The sequence below is a fragment of the Oryctolagus cuniculus genome, chromosome 3, assembly GCF_964237555.1.
Source record: "Oryctolagus cuniculus chromosome 3, mOryCun1.1, whole genome shotgun sequence".
NCBI classification, from domain to species: Eukaryota; Metazoa; Chordata; class Mammalia; order Lagomorpha; family Leporidae; genus Oryctolagus; species Oryctolagus cuniculus.
Genome location: NC_091434.1, coordinates 122,244,477 through 122,269,869, shown reverse-complemented (window position 1 = coordinate 122,269,869; position 25,393 = coordinate 122,244,477). Strand labels below are relative to the sequence as shown.

Sequence of the window (25,393 nt, the reverse complement as noted above, 5' to 3'; positions counted from 1 at the left end):
TAAATTAAAAAATTCTCCCTATTTTTAAAGAACAGACAGATTTGTATACTCAACTGACATCAGATGATTTCATATGAAGTTACTGACTGGTTCCTAGACTTCAGATGAAATCACCGGCACAGAACTCAGCCATAGGCCAGCCAAAGAGTCAGTTTCTGGCTTGGTCATCCTACCAAACTATCCAGATTTGACTCTCTCAGTGACTTTACATATCTTACAACTCTATCTCAGAAATACTACAGCACAGACCAGAGCTATGTAAGAGCTGGAAGAGCAGGAAGCTACTCTAAAGAAATAGCTTTGCCTCTTTTTTTTTTTTTTTTTTTTTAATGTAATTGCTATTGGGAATAAGGTAAAGACTCTCTCAAGTGAAAGTCAATTCAATTTAAGTCAATTCAATTCAATCAAAGCTTTAATTTCTCTTTTATAGCTCAGTGTATGTATTAATATTTTAATCTTTATATACAGTATGTAAGGGTGACTGTGCCTTTTAAATTTTTTTGAAGGGAAAAGTCATTTTAAGATAGAAACCTGTTTTGTAAATTAAGAAAAGTGCTGACAATTTTCAAGGTGTTCAAACTGAAATCAGTCTGTATGCTTTTTAATACCTTTTAAAGAAGTGCCAACCCATCAAAATTTCCACTACTCATTAGGATAATTTTCAACTCTTTTATTCAATATATTTTATTTGCAATGTAAAAGGTCTTATGTTTGGTCCAAGCCTAAGTCATGCCACTTGGAGTCTCTCAAGGCCTAAGTAGAAAGATATTTCCTGAAAAGCTTATGTAAGACTGCTAGTAAATCTTCTCCAGCACCAAAAAGTCTGCCACTGTCAAAGCAGAATGCATTTTAAAGGCACAAAGTCAGCAGTCTGGCCATTTTCCAGCCTCAGCAAAGAAACATTACAGTATAGAAGAAATCAGCTGTGCACTTAAAAAACAAAATACATTTAGAGTCATCTTAAAAAGTTCAAATTTCATCTGTTATCCACACCATTATTAAAAAGAAAAAACTGGAGTGTTATATTTAATTTCCCCTGATAAAGGTGTTTCCTATCAAAAGTTTATTTACTTTTGGTCTTCCATGCCTTCCTCCCACCTTCAGGCTTTTTTGTTCTGAGTAACTCATTTTTATATATATATTAACTTTTATTGTGGTTTTTGGTACCTTCACAACTTGTTTGAAATAAATTCATACTTTATATAATAACTCTGTAAACTATCAGTCTATTTTTAAGTCTTTACATAAAGAACATTACTTTCCCATAGCTAATATTTTTCTTATAAAGCAACAGTTTTCTGCAGCAGTGTTAAAGTAGTAGTTTCTCCTCAGGTGCCTTTTCTCTTCAATAGCACTTAGAAAAGAAAAAGGAGACTGAAAAAGCAAACAACTTTGCTTTGGGTTCCACAGCCTCCCCAGATTCACTCTAAGGAGCATTTGTCTGCTATTCTGCACTGCTGGTTACCCTGACAGACCAAAAATGAGCCAAAGGGAAATCACAACCACACAAGACAAAGAAATGAAGGAAAAGCCCACTGGTCCAGACACCATGATCTTGCTCAAGTAGAAACGATGCCCTTCCTCAGGAACAGAAAGAAATCACAAAAGGTCCACAAACTGCGAGATTCTGTTTCTAGCACAGGTTTAGCAGTTGATTGACCAAGGCAGGAGGCACCTAATTCTTGTTCTTCCTTGTAAGCTGCTTCCTTTGATTTTAAGATTATGGGAAAAGCATTAACATCTAATTTGTGCTTTGACTTCTCAGATCAATAGCAGGATTTCAAATATTCCTCCAGGGAATGCCAGATAGGATCGTGATACAGGAAAACAAGATCTACCTTCAAGATTCCCTAGTAGCATACCTTTTGGCAGAGAATAAGAATACCTTAGTCCCTTATGAATCCCATGAAAGGAACCACACATTTAATGCCCCCAGGAAGACTATTATTTTCCAGACCTCTAAAAATAAAATACTTAACAGCATTTGCTTTAATTTGCTGGAAAAAACTGCAAGTAGCCAAATTACTGATCATATTTTTCAGTTAGCACAAACTCATTAGACAGCACGACCTTTCCCAGCCGTCTCATTCCACTAAATGTTCTTGCTCTTAGAAGATACATTACATTAGAAATACCTGGCAGTTTTTAAACTGTCCTGATAGTAGCTAACATTAATTTTGATAGGCTTTCATTTGCTCCAATTATTTACTGACTTCTACAGAGATTAGATCCACAAATGGCTGAGTTCAAATGGCTCAGTGCTCAAATTCATTTTGTTTCTAAAATGGAAGCCTTGCTGCTCTGGATGCTATGTACAGCTGGTAAGGAAGTGACTGGGATTTGCTTTCTGTTGAGATCATTCACCCTTGATCTAAAAGTAGGGGTATCAGTTCACAGAAAATCCTCATTTCACATTGTGTCACCTTCTCCTTAAAATCTGTTTTGCATTTACTGCTCTGTAAGTGGCAGTTTTCAGTTCATACCTGGGACTCGTCTTTACATCAGGGTTCCTAACCTTGGCAGTTTTGGGCAGGACAATACTTTGGGGTTCAGGGGCACTGTCTTGGTGTATGACAGGTGAGCAGCATCCCTGGCCTCTACCCTCTGGATACCAGGAGTATCCTCCCAGTCTCCAGGCATTGCAAGAGGCCAAGTAAATTATCCCCACTCCACTAATAACAACCGCACTGTTTCCAATGATATCTGTTTGTCTTTTTTCTTTCTTTCTTTTTTTTTTTTTTTTTTTTTTTTTGAGGGGCTTTATTCCTCTGTGACCCCAAGAACAGAGGTTTTGGCTCAGGACACTAGCTTTCACATACGGGTACTCTGAATTGAACTTATAGTTCCTAAATAATGCTATCTATGGGGAATCAGGAGCTAGAAACAGAAAGATGGTACACATGATTGTGAATAGTTCTCTATCTCCTTAATTTTGGGACTTTCCCCCTCAAGTAAAGAATACAGTTTAAAATATACTAACCAATATTCAGTCCTTTTTTTTCTTCCTCATTATTTCTGTTGAATGACAAATATGGTCTCATCTATTGCTCATACATTTAACGAGAGCACTCTCCTTTTGTCATTTACTTGAGTTTGTTGCTCACTGAATTCCCATATTTCTTTAAAATAAAATATCTTTTTCTCATAAGCAGAAAGTTATCCCTCAAGGTTTATGGATTCCAGTACCATAGATCTACTATAGTGTATTTGCTTATTATACTGGTTAGGACTAACAAATAAACATACCTCTTACAGATTCTTCTATCACAATTCCTACTGAGCAAAAAGCTTGGTAGACAGAGGTTAGGATCTAAAGAATACAGATGTAAGAAGAAACCTATATTCTTTAAGTTGAGTACCTACCCTAAAGTCAAGTTTAGGGTTCAACCCTACAATTGAGGATCTATATTAAATACTAGGACTAAAAACTACAAATGACACATTATTTTCTTCTCTGTTTCCCATATCTCTCCAACACCACTAAGACGTCAGTGATAACAGGGAAAGACTCTACAATCTTTATGTATTCCAAATGATTTGTGTATACTAAAAAGAGTGACTATGTACTAAAGTGCTTTATCTCTCTGAACCACATCAGTACATTATACAAACTTAAAAAAAAAGTTTCAAGTTCTTGTAAGGAAAAAAAGATTAAATATAAAAAATTTAGGTTACTATAATTATTAAACAAATTTAACCAATAATCAAGAGAAATACTTTCCCTCTTGTCTTTTTTCTCCCCATCTCTCTTTTTTTTATAAAACAGAAAAGTGCAGTCAGAGAGAAGGTGAATGCACAGATGGGAGCCGGGTAGAGGCACAGGAAAGGTTACTGGCTGCTAGTGATAATGCACAAACATGTGCCTTAAAAGTTCATCAGCTGAAGGTCTCAGTTTGACCTCTACAAAAATCCGTTTGAGGAAATCTCGAGTATAGTCTGAGACATGAGGTGGCAGCTTTGGGTTTGTTGGCTGAGTGGCGATTTTAAAGATGGCGGCCATCGCTTCAAATTCAGCCCACGGTGGCTTTTCAGTTAACATCTCTACCACAGTACATGCTACACTCCTAAAAAAGAAATAAATATATTATACAAGCAATAGCATCATGAAATAAAGCTACTAACCTAGAAAATGAGAAAAAGAAGTCCATATAAATTTAAATACAACTTGATTTCACATTTAAACATTCACTAAAAGGTTGCAATTACATAAAACTGCAATTTAAACATAAAAAAAAAATCAAAGAAAATAACCCATAACTTGATGACTATAATTTAATCCAAATGGTGGGCAGAGAATATTACTGTGGTTTTATATGAGTTTCTAACCTGGTGCTAAAAATAATTGTTTTTACCTTATAAAACATTAGAAGATGTTTGCCCTCAGGTGCCTAAAATGAACATCTATTAAAATCTTTGCTGGGGGCCGGCGCCGTGGCTCAATAGGCTAATCCTCCACCTTGCGGCGCCGGCACACCGGGTTCTAGTCCCGGTCGGGGCGCCGGATTCTGTCCCGGTTGCCCCTCTTCCAGGCCAGCTCTCTGCTATGGCCAGGGAGTGCAGTGGAGGATGGCCCAGGTGCTTGGGCCCTGCACCCCATGGGAGACCAGGAAAAGCACCTGGCTCCTGGCTCCTGCCATCGGATCAGCGCAGTGCACCGGCTGCAGCGGCGGCCATTGGAGGGTGAACCAACGGCAAAGGAAGACCTTTCTCTCTCTGTCTCTCTCTCTCACTGTCCACTCTGCCTGTCAAAAAAAAAAAAAAAAAATCTTTGCTGGGTGAGAAGTTGCCAATGACCACTTTGTGTTCTAACTTAAAATTATCAAGCAATTAAAGATTAAGTGAATTATTATGACATTAATAACAGACTAATTACTTTCAAAGATCTTCAGGGAAATCAAGTAAGACAGCTTTCTAATGCTGAGATTTGCTTCATACAATATCCTTAAAGAATGAAAGCTCTAAATATACTGTCAATTATAAGCCTCAATGAGGTATAATTAAAATAGTATTAATCCTTACAATTGTTGCATTGTATTTCAGAAGTACAAAAGAGAATTTTGTAGCAGGTGTTGTGGCACAATGGGTTAAGCTGCCAAATCAGACAATGGCATCCCAGTCACAGTGCCTGGGATTGACTCTTCCATCTGCTTCTAATGCAGCTTCCTGTTATCGTGTGGGAAGGCAGCAGGTGGCCCACATCAGAGTGACCCAGCAGTTCTTGACTCCTGGCTTCGGTCTGGCCTAGTCCCAGCTGATGAGGGCATTTGGGAGTGACCTATCAGAGGAAAGATCTCCCACTCACTCATGTTTCCCTCTGCCTTTCAAATAAATACAAATAAATAAATCTTTTTTAAGAGATCATTTAAATCCAGCTCAATAATTTCAACCCTGAGTGGGAACATTTAAGAAGTCCATAAAGTCCAGGCAAGTCTCACAAACCTCAAAACCTACCAGATATCTGCTTTTCTACCATAGCCTTCTCCACTGATTACTTCAGGGCTCATCCAGTATGGTGTGCCTGTGACAGACTTCATTCCTGTCCCCGACAGACAGATGGTTTGAAGCCGTTTGCTGGCCCCAAAATCTCCCAGTTTGACATTGCCTGTTGAATCTCGCAGGATATTTGCACCTAAAAATCAAGAAATATCTTCATTTCATTAATTTTACTGGCAGTCTGGAATATAGTACAAAAGAATAATGGCAGAGAACCAGTTACTGAACTCTTCAGTCTGTCTCCAAAATTAGACAACTTTTATCTCCTGATCAGTAGTAGTACCTGGTACAACACCAGCTATTTGTTGCATAAACACAGAATTTTTAAACAGCTGCATGTGCTTCAGGATCTAAGAGAGATCTCAAACTAAAAAGGACTAGTGAGGGCAGGAGATGAGAGGAACATGAAAAGAAAGATGAAGGAGCAAGAATCATAAAAGGGGGCCAGCCCTGTGGCATAGTGGGTAAAGCCGCTACCTGTAACACCCAGCATTCCACAGGGGTGCTGGTTCAAGTGCCAGCTGCTCTACTTCCAATCCAGCTCCCTGCTAATGTGCCTGGGAAAGCAGCAGAGGATGGCCCAAGTGCTTAGCCCCCTGCACCTACATGGGAAACCAAGAAGAAGCTCCTGGCTCCTGGCTTTGGCCTGGCCTAGCCCTGGTACTTTGTGGCCATTTCTAGAGGGAACCAGTAGATAGAAGATCTTTCTCTCTAACTGCCCTTCAAATAAATAAATAAATCTTTACAAAGAAAAAAAAAGTCACTGTAAGATCTTGGTTCTCAGTTTGTCTGTCATAGAGCAAGCAGCCCATGGCCAAAGCTTATTTCCTTGAGAAGTCAGCTTCTCCCTACAGGGTCTTCCTGTGGAACCTTCCTAGCCAAAAACTTCTAGCACTGTTTCCCCCTCTGCTACTACATAAATATTGTATTTTAAACTTTTTCTTAATAATAGGTTTTAATAATTTAAATGTCTTATAAGCAAGCTTTGAGTTTTCCATCTGTTTTTAGATGCCTTTTTTTTTTTTGAGATTTTTACTTTTTATTTATTTGAAAGGCAGAGTCACAGAGAGAGGAGGAAAGAGTTGGAGAGAGAGAGAGGGAGATAGCTTCCATCTGCTGGTTCACTCCTCAAATGGCCACAACTGCCAGACTGGGCCAGGCCAAAGACAGGAACCAGGAGCTTCTTTGGGGTCTACCACCTGAGTGCAGGGACCCAAGCACTTGGGCCATTCCTCTGCTGCTTTCCCAGATGCATTAGCAGGGAGCTGGATCAGAAGTGGAGCATCCAGGTTTTGAACTCGCACCATATATATGGGATGTTGGCATCACAGATGGATGCTTTACCTGCTATGCTACAATACCAGACCCTAAATTTCATTTATTTTTTAAAAAAAGTTTTTAAATGTTATACAGCTTTAGGTTTATAGAATTACTGCAAAGACAGTACAGAGTTTCCACATACCCTGGTATTATCTCACATTAGTATAGTATATTTGTCATAACTAATGAATATTGATATACTGGCACTAACTCAAGCCATACTTGCTCAGATTTCCTCAGTTTTCCCTCTAATGTACTTTTTCTGTCCAAGGATCCCATCCAGGATCCCACACTGCATTTAGTTATGGTGTCTCCTTAACTTCTTCTTGGGAAGTGGTTGTTTCTCAGATTTCCTTGTTTTTGATGACTGACACTTCTTAGGAATATTGGTTAGGTTCCTGCAGAATTAGGATTTGTGTCATTTTTTTTAAGATTCACTTATTGGGGCTGGCACTGTGCCGCAGCCGGTTAACACCCTGGCCTGAAGCGTTGGCATCCCATATGGGCACTGGTTCGAGACCCAGCTGCTCCACTTCCAATCTAGCTCTCTGCTATGGCCTGGGAAAGCAGTAGAAGATGGCCCAAGTCCTTGGGCCCCTGCACCAGCGTGGGAGACCCGGAAGAAGCTCCTGGCTCCTGGCTTCAGATCGGCATAGCTCCAGCCGTTGTGGCCATCTGGAGAGTGAACCATCGGATGGAAGACCTCTCTCTCTCTCTGCCTCTCCTTCTCTCTCTGTAACTCTGACTTTCAAGTAAAATAAATAAAATCTTAAAAAAAAAAAAAGATTCACTTATTTATTTTTTAAAGATTCATTTTATTTATTTGAAAGATTTACAGAGAGGTAGAGACAGAGATAGGTCTTCCATCTGTTCCAAATGACTGCAACAGCTGGAACTGAGCCAATCCTAAGCCAAGAGCTTCTTCTGGGTCTCCAACGTGGGTGGCAGGGGCCAAACACTTGGGCCATCCTTCACCATTTTTCCCAGGCACATTAGCAGAAGATGGATCAAAAGTAGAGCAGCCAAGACTTGACCTGGAGCCCAAATGGGATGCCAGTGCCGCAGGCCTGGGCTTTTAACCCGCAACACCACAGTGCTGGCTCTAATTTTCTCATGTTTAAATTCATGATTAAACTTAGGGATATAAGTTTTGGGAAAGAAGCTCAGAGGGAAACTGCCATTCTCACCCCATGATGTTAAGGGCACACACTGTCAACATCACTGTTGTTAATCCTGATCTCTTGGCTTCAAGTAGTACTGGCTCCACTTCCGATTCTGGCTTCCTGCTAATGTGCACCCTGGGAGGCAACAGTTGATAGCTCAAGTGCTTGGGTCCCTGCTGCCCACATGAGAGACCTTGACTGAGCTCCTGGCTCTGGCCAAACACAGTCCTGATTTTCTGTGCATTTGGAAAGTGAACTACCATAATTTCATAGCTAAATTTGGAGGTTTGATCAAATTCAGGCTCTGTTTTGGAAGGAAGGGATAAGAATGTATTCTAGACTATTTTAGTAGCATCAGAGGTTATTAAGGCCAACACCTATATATATTAGTTCCCTGGTAATTATAAAATGTTACTATTCTATCATTTCTCTTCCTCTGTTAGTCAAAATACTTCTGTGCTGTGGTAGGCTAAGCCTCTGCCTGCCGCATCAGCATCCCATGTATGCATTGGCTGGTGTCTTGGCTGCCCCTCTTCCAAGTCAGCTCTCTGCTAATGGCCTGTGAAAGCAGTGAAAGATGGTCCAAGTGCTTGGGTCCCTGCATACATGTAGGCAACCCAGAAGAAGCTCCTGGTTCTTGTCTTCAAATTGGTTCAGCTCCGGTTGTTGCAGTCATTTGGGGTGTGAACCAGTGGATGGAAGATCTATCTCTGTTTCTACCTCTCTCTGTAACTCTACTTCTCAAATAAAGTCTTAAAGAAAAAAAGTAAGTTTTCTTTCATCCACTATTTGGTCTTCAGTTGTATAGGTTAAAAAAATGCATGGAATAGAGGAGTTTTTGAAATCAGCTTTTTCAAAATAATGAGCTGGTTGCCTAGCAACAATGATCCATTCATTCTTATCCTAAATTTCAAAATGAACTCAGGAATTTAAACTGAAAATCAATCAACTACCTTTCTTTTGTCCTTACCATTTAAAAATTATTCATAAAAATGTGGGAAATACAGAAAAGTAAAAATGTTGAAAAAATAATTATTCATTTTTAAATTTTTTTTTAATTTTTAATTTTTTTTTGACATGCAGAGTTAGACAGTGAGAGAGAAAGGTCTTCCTTTTCTATTGGTTCACCCCCCAAATGGCTGCTACAGCCGGCACGCTGTGCCGATCCGAAACCAGGCACCAGGTGCTTCCTCCTGGTCTCCCATGCGGGTGCAGGGCCCAAGGACTTGGGCCATCCTCCACTGCACTCCCGGGCCACAGCAGAGAGCTGGACTGGAAGAGGGGCAACTGGGACAGAATCTGGAGCCCCAACTGGGACTAGAACCCGGAGTGCTGGCACCACAAGCGGAAGATTAGCCAAGTAAGCCGTAGCGCCGGCCCCATTCATTTTTTTCATATCATTCATCTTCCATTCAGTATAACCACCGTTAATCAAACAAAAATTTTCCTTCTATGTTCCACTTGATCATACTGTATATCCCAGCTTATTTACTGATGTTAAAGATTTATTTTGGGGCTGGCTCTTTGGCATAGTGAGTAAAGCCACCGCCTGCAGTGCCAGCATCCCATAAGCGTGCTGTTCCACTTCAATCCAGCTCTCTGCTATGGCCTGGGAAAGCAGTGGAAGATGGCCCAAGTTCTTGGATCCCTGCACCCGCATGGGAGACCTGGAAGAAGCTCCCGGCTTCTGACTTCAGATCAGCACAGCTCTGGCCATTGTGGCCACTTGGGGAGTGAACCAGTAGATGGAAGACCTTTCTGTCGGTCTCTGCCTATGCTCTCTGTAACTCTGCCTTTTAAATAAATAAATAAATCTTTTTTAAAAAAGACTTATTTATTTAAAAGGCAGAGTTACAGAGAGAGAGAGGGAGAGCCAGACTTCCATCTGCTGGCTCACTCCACAAATAGCCACAATGGCCTGGGCTGGGCCAGGCTGAAGCCAGGAGCTTCATCCAGGTCCCTCACATAGGTGCAGGGGCTCAGGACTTGGGCCATCTTCTGCTGCCTTCCCAGGTGTTAGCAGGGAGCTGGATTAGAAGTGGAGCAGCCAGGACTAGAAGTGAAGCCCATATAGGATGCCGGTGTCACAAGTGGTGGCTTCACCATAATCCAGCCCCGATATCCCAGTTTATAAGTTACTTTTTTTCCATTATCAATATATTTGCCTTCCAATGCTTTCAAACCAGCTTGTTTCCATCCTCATTTGACAAGGGCAGTTCATCCCTATGACAGAGTTAGAAAAAGATCCATTTGGGGAAAGCACCCTCATTCCTGGTCTTGCCTTATTATGAGAGCTACTGAGAAACTGGCTTGAATACAGATTGTTCCTAATCAAGTTAATTTCCCTATAAGCGTCTTCAAACTATCAGGATTTGTACCTAACAATTGAGTTCTGCCTGAAATGGGGAAATCAGGGGGATGCTCTCACACTCGCTGGTAAACCCACCCTTATACATGTCATCTGGCTCAGTATTCTGCATACTCTGTCACAGAAGCTGGTTTGGGAATGTTCTGCTAGGCCTGAATATGGCCATACCACAAAAGCCTGGGAGCTCTTAAGAGCCCCCAGCAAGACCAATGCATAATACACATACTCCATTAATACAAGGGGTATTCAAAAAGTTGGTCAAAAATGTGTTTTATGAAAGACCTACCCATGGATCTTAAAATTTTTTTTAAATGAACGTAGACTTGTCTTTTAATTTCCCATGAATTTTTCTGAAGCACTCTCCTGTACACATACACACTCACAGTTTCTCTGTTTATTTTTATTGACAGTGATTTCTAAACTTGGGGTCACAACCAAGCCTTCACAGAATTAAACCTACAGAGATATATTTTGCAGTTCAGAGTTTTAAGCACTCTCAAATCTCCTACATCCCCAACACTCATTTTTTTTATCATTTCATGCATTTACTTACTTACCTGATCCCTGAAAAAAGCTATTTTTGTTTTTAAAAAGTTTAACCAAGTTGGAGTTCAACAAAGCTCAGTCTTGAGCTCTTTTCCTTCCCTTTATTCTTTCCCTAGGTAATGACATCCATTTTCATGACTCTGAATATGATCTCAACATAAGGTATATTATTATCAAAGCTAACTTTTTGTTATTTTCCAGATATCAGGCACCGTCCTAAGAATATTTCATGCATTAACCCATTTAATTCTTACAAGAATCCTGAATTGGAAACTATTATTATTCTCATTTCAGAATGAAGAATTGAGGCATACAGAGATTAAGTTACTATTCCACAATCACACAGTTAGTGACAGAAAAAAATCGGAATTTGAATCAGGCAGTGGGATGGCAGAGCCCCACTCTAATCACTCTACTGCAATGCCTGCATAGCATGTATGAAAACCCAGTCTCACTTGTTTGGTCTTTTCAACTTCATTGATTCTCTGAAACTCCCCAGTGAAGCTACCCATTTGTGGAATCTGTACCCACAGCACTGCACTAGTGGAACAGTGTCAAGAGTCCATGAGAAAGCAGAAGAACTGTTTTCCTATGGTACTTCAGATATAGATGAATTAATTTAAATGTTAAATGTATTAACCATATCACCTGCTTCATTCACATTCACAAAGAACTGTGTTCTCAGAACAAAAAATACCTCATCTCTTACCTTTGATGTCTCTATGGACAATCATATTACTGTGCAAATAGTGGACACCCTCTAAAATTTGACGGGTATATTTCCTTGTCACATTCTCAGTAAGAGCTCCATACGCTTTCAATTGGTCCTTAATTGAACCCTAGGAAAAAAACAATTACAATAAAAACTGTGCTGTGGTTTGAAATGGAAAGCAATAGTAAATTTCTATTTTAAATAATTTTTTCATTTATTTATTTTATTCATATGGAAGGTAGAGACAGACAGAGAGAAAGATGGAAAGGGAGTGAATAGGAAGAGATGGAGGGACAGACAAGGAAAAGAAAAGTACTTGAGTCAGCCACCTGTTGCTTTCTACAGTGCACATTCACAGGAAGTTGAATCAAAAGTGGAGTAGCTGGGCTGGTGCTGTGGTGTAGCAGGTAAAGCTATCGCCTGCTGTGCCAGCATCCCATATGGGTGCCAGTTCAAGTCCTGGCTCCTCCACTTCCAATCCAGCTCTCTGCTATGGCCTGGGAAAGCAGTGGAAGATGGCCCAAGTCCTTGGGCCCTGCACCTGCATGGGAGATCTGGAAGACACTCCTGGCTCCCGGCTTTGGATCGGCGTAGCTCCAGCTGTTACAGCCACTTGGGGAGTGAACCAGTGGAAGACCTCTCTCTCTCTCTCTCTCTCTGCCTCTCCTTCTCTGTGTAATTCTGACTTTCGAATAAATAAATAAATCTAAAAAAATAAGTGGAGTAGCCAGCACTCAAACCAGGCACTCCAATATAGGATGCAGGCATCCCAAGTGGCAACCTAACCGCTGTGCCGAATGCCCTCTCCTCAAATTCCTTTTTTAACATATCCTACTTTATGGGAATGCATGTATTTTTAAGTGAGTAAAGACACTAACAACCATATTGAAAGTTAACAGAATTAGAATGCACCCTATAGATTGGGAAGAATAACATACAAGGAATGATAGGTCACAAATCACAATTTGTAACTCCTAATGAAATTACTGACTCTAGCAATGACTATAAATCAGTTTTAAAACATTAGGTAGAAGGTTGAAAAGGAAGTGGATATTAACATATGCCATATGAACTGTAGCTCAGATTATTTTCAGGTCTGCAGGAAAAAAATTTACATTGTGGCAATTAGGATGTCAATCACCCTAAGTTAGCAGTCAAGTTTGGCATCACTACAGTGCAACAATAGGAAATCATGTCTCCTGATGGGATGCAACGCGAAGTCTACAGATGAAATAAAAACATGAAAGTTGAATCTAATTTAGACTTCACATCTAACGGAGTTTACAGGAAATAAATAAATAAAGGAAGACATTAAACAAAATACACGAAGATGCGATTTAAGTCTATGAGATGGGGCTATTAACAGAAAAACTATTTCAGTCTCTTTGCTAAATCTGCATCATGTAAAATTTTATTGTTCAGGATAAAAAAAGAATTAAGGGACATAACTAACTAAATATAATGTGTGGGTATAGAATGGAAACTGGTTAGGATAATCAGCTATAATGGACATTTTTTGGAAACCTAGGAAAATCTGAGGATGAACTACTGTAATATCTATAACCTATTTTAGAATAATTTAGCAGTAATGAGCTAAAATTTCAGAAATAGATGAAGAGAACAGAAAATATTAGACAATTCTAATTTAAAACTCTTGAAATGTCCTTAACTAGGATTAACATTTGACAATCAAGGTTTTTTAATTTGTTTCCTTAACAAGACTTAACAGATTTTCAAAGAGATATATCAACTTACCCCTGGCATATATTCCATAAATATGGAAAGTGTTTTTTCCTGGGGATCCCTCAAACAGCCATAATACTGAACAATTCGCTCATGCAGCAGGTTTTTCAACAGCTGAATTTCACATTCAAGTGCATTTACTTCCTAAAAAACAGAATGCACTGTCTTTACAACACTGTTAAAAAGCAAAAAATTCCAAGTTCATGAATTATCAAGGCAATTTCACTTTAAGATATTTACTACTCAAGAAACAAATAACTTAAGATCTCAAACCAGAAACTTTAAACAGTCTTTGATGATATACTAAAGCAACATTAAATCAGATTAGGAATATGACTAAAGTATAAAGAAAGAAAATTCCATAGTACAAAGTAGATAAAAGTTACCCTTATCATCTGTTTTGCAAATAATTTGCATTAAGGAAAACCCCCAAATTCTGTATATTATGTATTTTCTTTCAGTAAAAATGCATCTTACAATGTGACAAAGTCTGTGCAGTGATTATTACCTTGCTGGTCTCAGGGCTCTCGGGGTCAAATTGAACTTGCTTAACAGCCAATTCTCTTCCGGTATCAACATCATAACAGAGGTAGACCCTGCCAAAGGCTCCTTGGCCAAGCAGTTTGCCCAATCTCCAGTTAGTTGGAGCTCGAGGTGCTGAAAAAGAACACTTCCTTAAAATGGAGTAATCAGTTGGCACATGAATAGGAACTAAATGAATATACTGCATCACTGATAATCCTTTATTAAATGTGCTTGGATATGAGGGAAAATCATTACTACCCAAATTCATAATGGTTATAACCTTTCAAGATTTTTCTCTTGGGCCAGCACCGCGGCTCACTAAGCTAATCCTCAGCCTGCGGCACTGGCACCCCAGGTTCTAGTCCTGGTTGGGGTGCCGGTTCTGTCCCAGTTGCTCCTCTTCCAGTCCAGCTCTCTGCTGTGGCCCGGGAGGGCAGTGGAGGATGGCCCAGGTCCTTGGGCCCTGCACCCGCATGGGAGACCAGGAGGAAGCACCTGGCTCCTGGCTTTGGATTGGCGCAGCTCGCCTGCCGCAACATGCCGGCCGTAGCGGCCACTTGGGGGATGAACCAATGGAAAAAGGAAGACCTTTCTTTCTGTCTCTGTCTCTCACTGTCTAACTCTGCCTTTCCAAAAAAAAAAAATTTTTTTCTCTTTTTCTCTTTAGTCAGATTTTCTGAGGATCTAAACTGACACAAGTTTCATATCCCCATGACTTGCATATTTATAATTTTTTGTGATTATAAATGTGATAGCATCTTTCAATCTAAGATGCACTAATTTTCAGATATACTATTTCTAAAGATTTATCTATTTATTTGAAAGGCAGAGTTAGAGAGAGGGTGGGAAGAGGAGAGACAGAGAGAGAAAGAGATCGAAATCTTCCATCTGCTGCTTCACTCCCCAAATGGCAACAGCAAGGGCTGGGCAAGGCTAAAACCAGCAGCCAACAGATTCTTCCAGGTCTCCCACATGGGTGGCAAGGGCTCAAGCACTTGGGCCATCTTCCACTGTTTTCCCAGGCACATTAGCACAGAGTTAGACCAGAAGTGGAGTAGCCATGATACAAACCAGTGTCTATATGGAATGCCAGTATTGCAGGCGGTGGCTTAACACACTGCGCCACAACCTGGGCCCCAAGATGCACTATTTCTTATTTACACTGCAGCAGTATTTGGAATTAGATTTTCAGCTTCTACCTGCAACACAAAAAGCTGGAAAAAGAATCATTCCCATCCTAATGATAAAAAAGTCTATATAATTCACAAAATTATAACCTATATCAAATCTATCAGAAAACAGACTGCAGGGCAACCAACTAGCCAGGAATCCAAGGAAAAGAAGACATCTCCAAGGAGAGGTGAAATGTGAGCACTGGCTAACACAGAAAGACCCATATGGTACAGAAGGATAACTCTCCATTTTTAAGAAGTGTAGGTTATGAGAAAACTAAACCCTTAGGATCCTGTTCCACACACAAGGGTGAGTTTACACTTACTCAAAGTCTATTCTGTGGACCTCCACAGTGTACTTATGGGCAACACTACAAACTCCTCCCAAACCCTTCTCCCCTAAGAAACAGAAGTCTCAAACTGCTGGAGGAAGAGCAGCAAGCCATGTCACTTCTAGGTTACAGCTGAAAACCCACTAAGGTTAGGAGAACCAGGGTTGGAGATGAGTCCTATTCCCAATGGCCCTGACCATTAGAATTCCTGTAAACTGATGGGTGACATTCAAAATTGCCTTCTGTGGGGAGCAACTCAGACTAGACTAAGTTACTCGAATTAAGACTTATTCTATGCATCTGCTCTCCCACAATATGGCACTGGGAGAGGAGTAAACAGCTTCTACGCAACTGCCTCCAGTTCAACCAATAAACTGTGGGACCTGCTCCTGATTGGAGGAGAGCAGCGTACTCGGCGTGTGGGTAGCAGAGTTGGGATTGGTGGAAGAGGACTATAAAGGAAAAGAGAGACAACATGCACGAGGAACATCTATCTGAAAGAACACCTGAGCAGCCCCCGAGAGTGCCGGCTGGCGGTGTGCCGCTCCCCTGCGGAAGTGGGGAAAGTGGCAGGGGGAACCGCCCTTCCACGGAGGTGGAAAGGACGGTAGCCAACCCGGGAAGAACCAGCAGCAAACCCGGGGAGGGCCGAGCAGACAAAAGAACAGCGCAGGGTCCTGTGTCGTTCCTCCGCGAAGAGGGGGAGTGACACCTTCTTTCCAAATGTGGGTTAAATGGAGTTGGTGAGCCCCAAACTTGGGCTAGAGCAGAAGGCATAGACCAGGGCAGTTATTGCCATGTATGTTGTGGACCTCAGTTTTCATTAAAGTATTTATTGGCATCAAAAAAAAATTCCTGTACCCCTGGAAGATGGGCAGAAGCAATGCGAAAACTCACTTCTGAGAAGCAGGAAGAGAGAACCTAAGAATGAAGCTGGACAGGAAAAAGAGACCCTGCCATTTCTCCTCTGCTGTCCTGGGCCAACATATAGCTGCAATATACTGATGAAGGAAGACAAGGGCACAGACAGAGCCTCCTTCACTGACAAGATAATGCACAAGAAAGGCCAGAAGCTGAAGATGCAGCAAGACCACTGAGAAAATCCCTCTAGAAATAGTACCCAGGGTAAGTCTAGAGGAATTTGATGTCAGTGTTACCCAGAGACCATAGCAACAACAAAATCCAAAGCCATCTCAATTCCTGACTAGAGTGACTCAATCCCCCATAACAAGAGCCTAGCAGAAGAGCTGTGCTTATTTCTAGGCATAAATTCTATTTACCTCAGTCTATTATGCTATCATAACATCTAGCATTCAATGTAAAATCATAAGATGCAAAAAATAAATTTAGAAAAATCTAAAGGAAGGATAATCAACATAACCAGACTCAAGAGATTCAGACAGGAAATTTAAAACAACTATGATTAACACATTAAATGCTCTAATGGAAAAGTCAGACAATATGCATGAACAGATAAATACTTTTCCAAAAAAAGACTCATTTATTTATTTATTTGAAAGGTAGAGTTACAGACAGAAAAAGATCTCTCATCCTCTGGTTTACTCCCCCAAAGTCCGCAAAGACCAGGACCAGGGTTGGGGCAAGCCAAAGCTGGGAGCCTGGAACTCCATCTGAGTCTCCTGTATGGGTCTACACACTGCTTTCCCAGGTGCTTTGGCAGGAAGTTGAATGAGAAGTGGAACAGTTGGAACTCGAACTTGCACCTACATGAGACTCGAGTGTTGCAGGCAGCAGTTTAGCCTATTGTGCCACAATGCCAGCCCTGCAGATGAATATTTTCTGAGAGACAGTTAAGGGTCAACTGAAAATGCTTGGAGTAATAAAACAAGTATAAATAATTCCTTCAACAGGATCATGAATATACTCATCAGAGTTGAGGAAAGAATCAGTAACCTGAGAATAGATGCAAAGAAATTCCCAAACTGAAACAGACACATACACATACAGACATACACACAGACATACACGTGTGCGCCCGTGCACTGGGGGTATATGAAGGGAACAGAGGTATGAGACAATATCAAACAGTCTACTGTACAGATAATTGACATTACAAAAGAAGAAGAATGAACTAAAAGCAATACTTGAAGCGGTAATGACTGACTGATAATTCTTTCATAAAACTTAGAGAATGCAAATTGGGAACCACACACAAATATATCTAAACAATTTACATTCAAACTGCTGAAAAACAGAAGACAAAATTTTGAAAGCTGCCCAGGGTAGGAATAGGGGCAAACTACATACAGAAGAACAAAGATAAGAATTACAGCAGTTTTCTCCTCAGAGAGCATACAAGCCAAAAATGTCAGCACTAGGCACTTTACAAAGATAAGTGGAAAGAATGGATGAAAATGGAGCTTTAAAGTGCTGAAAGAAAAAAAAAAAAACCTATGACTGGAATTCTATACCTAGATAAAATATGCCTTTCAAAAATGAAGGGAAAATAAGTAACTGAAAGAACAAAAGATGAGAAAGAATTTATTACCAGATTTGTATTATAAGAAAGGTTAAATGCAATTCTCAAGCAGAAGGAATTTGATATCTGATTAGATGTTGGATCACACAGAAAAGGATAAACTGAAGGTGTATATAAAAGCAGTACAAAGGGGCCAGCACTGTGGTGCAGCAGGTTAAAGCCACGGCGTGCAGCACCAGCATCCCCTATAGGCACTGATTCGAGTCCTGGATGCACCATTTCTGATCCAGCTCCCTGCTAATGCATCTGGGAAAGCAGCTGAGGATGGCTCAAGTCCCTGGGCCCCTACACCCTGGCTCTGGCCCAGCCTACTCCTGATCATTGCAGCCTTTTGGGAAGTAAACCAGAAGATGGAAGATTTCTCTGTCTCTCTACCTCTCTCATTGTTACTCTTTCAAATAAATAAACAAATTAAAAAAAAAAAAAGAGGAAGAAGTAGTAGTACAAGGGCCAGAGCTGTGGGGTAGCAGGTAAAGCTGTCACCTGTAGTGATGGTTCAAGTCCTGGCTGCTCCATTTCCAATCCAGCTCCCTGCTGGTATGTCTGGGAAAGCAGCAGAATATGGCCTGAATATTTGGGCCCCTGATCCCACATAGAAGATCCAGAGTAAGCTCCTTGCTGTTGGCTTCAACCTGGCTCAGTCCTAGTCGTGGCCATTTGGGGAGTGAGCCAGCGGATGGGAAGTATCTGCCTCTTTGTAACTCTGTCTCTCAAGTAAATAAATAAAAAAATAAAAGTACAAAGATATTACTCTGCTATTTTTTCATCACTTTAAAAGATAGCTGTCTGGGGCCAGTGCTGTGGCATAGCGGGTAAAGCTGCCACCTGCAGTGCTGGCATCCCATATGGGCAGTGGTTCTAGTCCTGGCTGCTCCATTTCCGATCCAGCTCTCTGCTATGGCCTGGGAAAGTGGCCCCTGTAGCGGCGTGGGAGACCTGGAAGAAGCTCCTGGCTCCTAGCTTTGGATCCGCGCAGCTCCGGCCATTGTGGCCAATTGGGGAGTGAACCAGCGGACAGAAGACCTCTCTCTCTCTCTCTCTGCTTCTCCTTCTCTCTGTGTAACTGACTTTCAAATAAATAAATAAATCTTTAAAAAAAAAAGATAGCTGTTTAAAGCAAATAGCATAGAAACGCAACGTGGGGTCATGGATGTAGAAGGTATTACAACACTAGCACAAAAGGAAGGAATACAGAATATGCAAATACTGCTGCATGAATCTTCAAGGGTGGGGAACCTTTTTTCCGCCAAGGGCCATTTGGATATTTATAACATCATTCGTGGGCCATATGAAACTATCAACCTAAAAATTAGCCTGCTACAGGTTCAGTGAATTTTGAGTCCCACTTGTGGTTGCTATGGCAGGGCCAGATCACCTGATTTCCAGGGCCTTATTATGGCTGTGGGCCAAAGGTTCCCAAGCCCTGCTTTACATGTATTGCTTACATATGGTGGGTTTTCAAAAAAATCTGAGGAAACTGTAGGGATCACAAAATTTTTTGCACCAAAATATACTTAACTTCTAATTTCATTTTCCATGAACTTTCTGAAGTACTCTTGTAAAGCACAAATACTCAGTCTGGCCTTAGTGACCATTATAATCCTATTACCACTATTTCAAGGAAGATATCCCCATTCATGTTCCTACAAATGAACTGCTCCCCATTTTCAGACTATGGCATAGTTTCTCACACACTTCATCTCCTTAACTGATGAATTTCTACCCACACTTATGACCTAGTTATTATGCTATAGACTATAATTATTTCTCCATATATCATTCTCCCCATTATACTATGTCTTATGAGGTCATGCTGAAATTTCAGTAGGAGTCACTCAACAAGGATATATGGAATGAGTGGATGAAAAAATGACTAGCTGGGTGCAGTAGGTTAATCCTCCACCTACGGCACCAGCATCCCATATGGGTGCCAGTTCTACTCCTGGCTGCTCCTCTTCCAATCCATCTCTCTGCTGTGGCCTGGGAAGGCAGTAGAGAATGGCCCAAGTCCCTGGGCCCCTGCACCAGCATGGGAGACCAGGAAGCAGCACCTGGCTCCTGGCTTTGGATCAGCACAGCTCTGGCCATTGCAGACATTTGGGGAGTGAACCAGAAGATGGAAGACCTTTCTGTCTCTCCCTCTCACTATCTGTAACTCTACCTCGCAAATAAATAAATTCTTTAAAAAAAAAAAAAAAAAGGCATAATTATCTCAAGTAATTAGCAGGAAAGCTATGCTTATAGCTCATATTCCAACCACCTTTACAAACATCATTACCTCTTTTTGAGGAGTCTGTCTCAAAGTTTGCTTGGTATTTACTCCTCTTAATACTACAAATTTTGGTGAAAATTCTGCTAAAATATGCCAATTTCTATTACTTACAACGGCTGGGTGGGCTGATGTCCATCACAGTCAAGGTAGGATTCTCTATATCACTTCCCCTTCTTCTTATTCGACTATCATCATACTCCGGGGTAAAGATACTGCTTCCACTACTGGTACTTAAGGAGTGATCAGTAGGACTGAAACTCACAGGAGACCGAAAGCTGGTCCCCTGGGTCCTTCTGGCTCTTGGAAAAGTTTTACGACCTACAAAATGAAAAACAAGAAATATTTTATACCTTTTATCAATATCCTGTACTATTAAAATATTTAAATTTGTAATGTAGGGAACTTTTGTTCTATGACTAGGCTATGAAACTGAAACAGCAGTTTGCAGGAGGCAGGGATGAGTACGGGGGATTAACAGAAATTTATTCCAACTCAAACAATCACTTAGGGTGAAATGTACACATATAAAAATAACAAAATAGGACTCTCACATTTTTGGATAAAAAGGAGAAAAATATGTTATTCTCATTTCCAATAATTTTAAAATATAAAACAAACACTGCAAAAGTTTATAGGTAGTACTTCTGTCTTTAAGGGGCAATGTGAGTATAAATTTCATCTTCAAGAAGTAATTTTCTGAATAAAATAATTTTTAAATTTCTCCTTTTAAGAGAAAGAGAAGTACGTTAAGTTGACATAAAGCTAAAATACTATCATGGTTTTATTTAAAGACCAATTTTCTCAAAAAAAAAATAAAAAGTGTCTTTTAACCAGGATACTAAGTGATTCTGAAACCAATTTATGTCTAACAGTATTACACAAATACAGGACTTTAAATTTTTTCATTTATTTTATTATTTTTGATATTTTTAACAAAGTGTTCTTAAAGTCTAATTGTCAATAACTTACCATCATTATACTCTTGGTGGTGATATGAAATATGATACCTTCTTGGATATGTTCCTCCTTTTCCAAATTTCTCAAAGATAGGGTTATCATAATCTGTTATGACAGATAAGAAAGTTTTATGTTGTATAAAAGTCAAATATTTTTAGTGATGAAAATCATATTTAAAAGTTTCTGAAGAACTAGCACTATGGTGCAGTAGGTTAAGTTACAGCCTGCGATGCTGGATCTCATATCGGAACACCAGTTAGAGTCCTAGCTGCTCCATTTCCAATCCAGCTCCCTGCTAAATATGCCTGTGAAGGTAGCCGAAGATGGCCCAACTATTTAGATCCCTGCCACCCATGTGGGAGACCTGGATGCAGTTCCTGGTTCCTCAGCCCTGATCATTGTGGCCTTTTGGGAGTGAACCAGCACATGAAAGATCTCTTTTTCTGTGTCGCTCTGCCTTTCAAAAAATTTATTTCAAAAAATACGTAAGAAAGGAAATAACTGCCTCCCTGAGAAGCAGTTTGCCAAGCCTTTAAAAAAAAAATGCTTTTGATTTAGGGGATACACATTTGGTACAGTGGTTAAGTTGTGGCTTGAGACATCTGCATTCTATATCAGAATGACTAGGTTCAAGCCCTGGCTCTGATTTCAATTCCAGCTTCCTTGTAATGTGTACCCTGGGAGGTAGCAGGTGATAGCTCAAGTACTTGGGTTCCTGCTACTCCTGTGAAACACCCAGATTCAGGTCCAGGCTCCCCATTTTGGCCTGGTTGCTGTTTTAGGCTTCTGGGGAAGGAACCAGCAGATGGGAGATCTGCCTCTCTCTCTCTGGCTCTCTGCCTTTCAAGTTTTTTAATAAATAAAATGAAAAATTTTTTTTAAATCTTTGATTTTTCGAACATTTCCCCTCTTCCTCCCAACGAAAATATTACCCAATGACACAAACAATTATAATTTATATAGTCTAACCTGAAAATTCCTGATGATTATCTGGATAGCTCTGTGCCCTAGGCATTCGTGACTTTGGATAGCTCTCTCTAAAAACAGAAAATGTCACATTAAGTTATGAGAAAGTATATAAACAGGATATTTTAAAATCTTTAAACAGTATATCTGGTCTTTATTTCTAGGCATATAGTACCTAACATCTTTGTAATCTTTAAAGTGATAAGTGTCTTATATGCTAATAAGCTAACTGCTCCCTGCCCCTTAGTAGATTTAAGATAGGGGCTGGTCATGGAAAAGACCAATACAGGGTTTGGAACTTCCATTTCCATCCACAACTTTCATGGATAGGGCCAAAGCAAAAAAGTTGAATGTCAGCTGGGTTCTATGGAGTAGTAGATTAAGCAATTCCTTGGGATGACCATATCCCGCGCATCAGAGTGCCAGTGCAAGCCCCAACTCTGCTGCTAGTGATCCAGCCCCTTGCTAATGATCCTGGAATGTAGATGACAGCACCTGATGTCAAGTTCCAGGTTGCTGGCTCCTGCCTGGCCCAGCCCTGGTTTTTGTGGGTGAACTAGGATATAGAGTATCTTCTCTGTCATTCTTACTTTCAAGTAGATGAAAATAAATAATTGTAACTTTACCTATTAAAAAAAAAAAAGTTGATCACCAATAACCAATGATGTATTCAATTCTGCCCATGAAATGTAGTCTCCATGAAACCCAAAAGGACAGGTTTTGGAGAGCTTCCTGTAGGTGAACACATGGAGGTTCCTAAAGAATGCTGTGTCCTGAGAGGGTCTGGAGGCTCCCCACGCCTTTCCCCACACCTGGTCCTATATTTCTCTCCCTCTGCTAATTTCTTTCCCTCAGTTCTGTGAGCTGCTCTATGTAGCAAGCTAATGGAACCCGAGGAGATGTTGTGGGAACTGAAAATTATAGTTGCTCAGCTAGATGTAGAGGTAAAACAGCCTGGGGCTTAAAACTGGCATGGCAGGAGTCATTCTTAAAGACTGATACTTCAACCTGTAGGATCTGACACTGTCTCCAGTCAGAATTAAACTGAATTAGAAGACACCTGGCTGGTGCCCACTATAACTGATTCCTTGCTTAGTTTGTGAAGAAAAATCCCACACATTTGGTAGGAGTTATTTATCTTATATCCTCAGAATATGTGCAAACAAAGGAGCTCATTCAGAAATGTTAACATACCTAAATAAAGATAAATTTTTTAAATACTTATTTGGTGCATGTAGGGGGAAAAAAAAAACCCTGGCTTTTAAAATTAACTTGTAGAATATAATGGTAAAAATTATGTATTTCGCATTCACTGGTGCTTAAAAATATCTGTGTTTCAATTTAAGCTCTGCCACTTAACTGTGTAACCTTGGCAAATCAACCTGAGGTTGTTCCACATCTATAAAAAGGACATAAGTTCTAAGTCATCATAGGTAAACAGGTGAAATGTTAAGGAAAACGCCTTGCAAATATTAAGTACTCAACATGTAATTTTCTTATTACCACCTTTGATTTCTTAAATGTCTACCTTGAGGTATTTGACACAGACAGAGGCTGCATATATATGGATAAGAAAAACTTAAGTGGACATTACCACAAAATATGTAATCTTTACAGAATCTGCTGTCACACAACAATCTCAAAGGAGATTAAACAAAGCCGGCGCTGCGGCTCAATAGGCTAATCCTCCACCTTGCGGCGCCGGCACACCGGGTTCTAGTCCCGGTTGGGGCGCCGGATTCTGTCCCGGTTGCCCCTCTTCCAGGCCAGCTCTCTGCTATGGCCAGGGAGTGCAGTGGAGGATGGCCCAGGTGCTTGGGCCCTGCACCCCATGGGAGACCAGGAAAAAGCACCTGGCTCCTGGCTCCTGCCAGGATCAGCGCGGTGCGCCGGCTGCAGCGGCAGCCATTGGAGGGTGAACCAACGGCAAAGGAAGACCTTTCTCTCTCTGTCTCTCTCTCTCACTGTCCACTCTGCCTGTCAAAAAAAAAAAAAAAAAAAAAAAAAAAAAAGGAGATTAAACAAGAAAAGATTTTAATATTCACCCATGTGTTACAAAGTGACTACCATGAACACTGTCCTTCTCAGACCAGGAGAGGGAGCACTTCTAATAAACAATTCACAGCCACAACTTGATCCCCCTCATATTCCTCAACAGCTATTTCACAAAAAAAGTTTTTAAATACTTGAAATGACAAGCAACACACTAGGCCACAATGACCAAGAATGTAAGTTATTTTGAGTCTGGTATCAGAATGAAAGTAATCATGAATAGGTAGCACTCAAGAAATTTCCAAATTCAAACATACTTATGAAAACTCTGACAGCAGTTTCACACACACAGTTTTAAATGTAGGGGCCAGTGTGGTGGCACTGTGACACCAGCATCCCATTCCAGAGCGCTGATTTGCATCCTGGCTGCTTCACTTCTGATCCAGCTCCCTGCTAATGTGCCTGAGAAAGCACTTGGGTCTCTGCCATCCATGTGGAGACCTTGACAGCGTTCCAGACTCCTGGCTTCAGCCTGGCCCAGTCTTGGCCACTGCAGCCATTTGGGGAATAAGTCAGAAGGAAGGTCTCTTTCTGTCCCTTCATCACTGAACTTTTCAAGTAAATAAATCTTTATAAAAATTTTAAAATAATAATGGTAAATATATAGAAATTCTAAATGTGCATTCACTTTCAATGAACACACTTTTGGCAAGCAGAAAAAATAATAAACATACTGAATTCCTTAAGGATAAAGGATTTATCCAAGGTGGGAAAAATTCATTTGCCATTAGCGTAGACACACATCAGCTAATTATTCATCTAAATACAGCACAAAAGTTACTGATAATACATACTTACTGTACATTCATTTATCCACAACTATTAAAAAAAAACAAAAATATTATCAATTACCCATCCAAAGGACTATCAAGTGATGGACAACTTCCTGAGCCAGAATTTTCAGGACTGCTTAAAGATAATGGATCCAGCATCTAGGAAAACAATAGAGTTCTGCCATGATTTGATCTGACATAACCCAAAGCTGCCTTTTTAAAATTGCTCTATTGAGGTGTAATTTACATAACATAAAACTCATCCATCCAAAGTACACATTTCAATGGCTTTTAGTAATACTGTAATACTGAGAGTGTGCCACCCTCACCATAGCTTTAGAACATTTTCAGTACCTCCAAGAGAAATCCCATCCCAAAAAGGTCTCTTGTACGTAAACCACAACTTCAAAACTTCTTAAAAGAAAATACACTTTCTCTAGAAACTATTAGCTAAATAATAAAAATTTAAAACACATTACATATTTTTGTCTCCTTAAAA

At 40.3% G+C, this 25,393-nt stretch overlaps 1 protein-coding gene across 1 annotated transcript in view; it reads right to left on the bottom strand.

The window, feature by feature from the left end:
* Window positions 1–307: 307 nt before the first annotated feature.
* MAP3K2 (mitogen-activated protein kinase kinase kinase 2) overlaps window positions 308–25,393 on the bottom strand; it is an 87,702-nt gene continuing 62,616 nt past the window's right edge. Inside the window, exons 9-17 of the mRNA XM_008258427.4 lie at window positions 24,974–25,053; window positions 22,073–22,140; window positions 21,116–21,208; window positions 20,258–20,464; window positions 13,854–14,002; window positions 13,358–13,489; window positions 11,600–11,729; window positions 5,452–5,629; window positions 308–4,064 (exon numbers count right to left, since the gene is read on the bottom strand). Of these exons, the coding sequence (XP_008256649.2) occupies window positions 3,839–4,064; window positions 5,452–5,629; window positions 11,600–11,729; window positions 13,358–13,489; window positions 13,854–14,002; window positions 20,258–20,464; window positions 21,116–21,208; window positions 22,073–22,140; window positions 24,974–25,053 (1,263 nt within the window). The 3' untranslated portion in view covers window positions 308–3,838. The remainder of the gene's footprint in view (window positions 4,065–5,451; window positions 5,630–11,599; window positions 11,730–13,357; window positions 13,490–13,853; window positions 14,003–20,257; window positions 20,465–21,115; window positions 21,209–22,072; window positions 22,141–24,973; window positions 25,054–25,393) is intronic.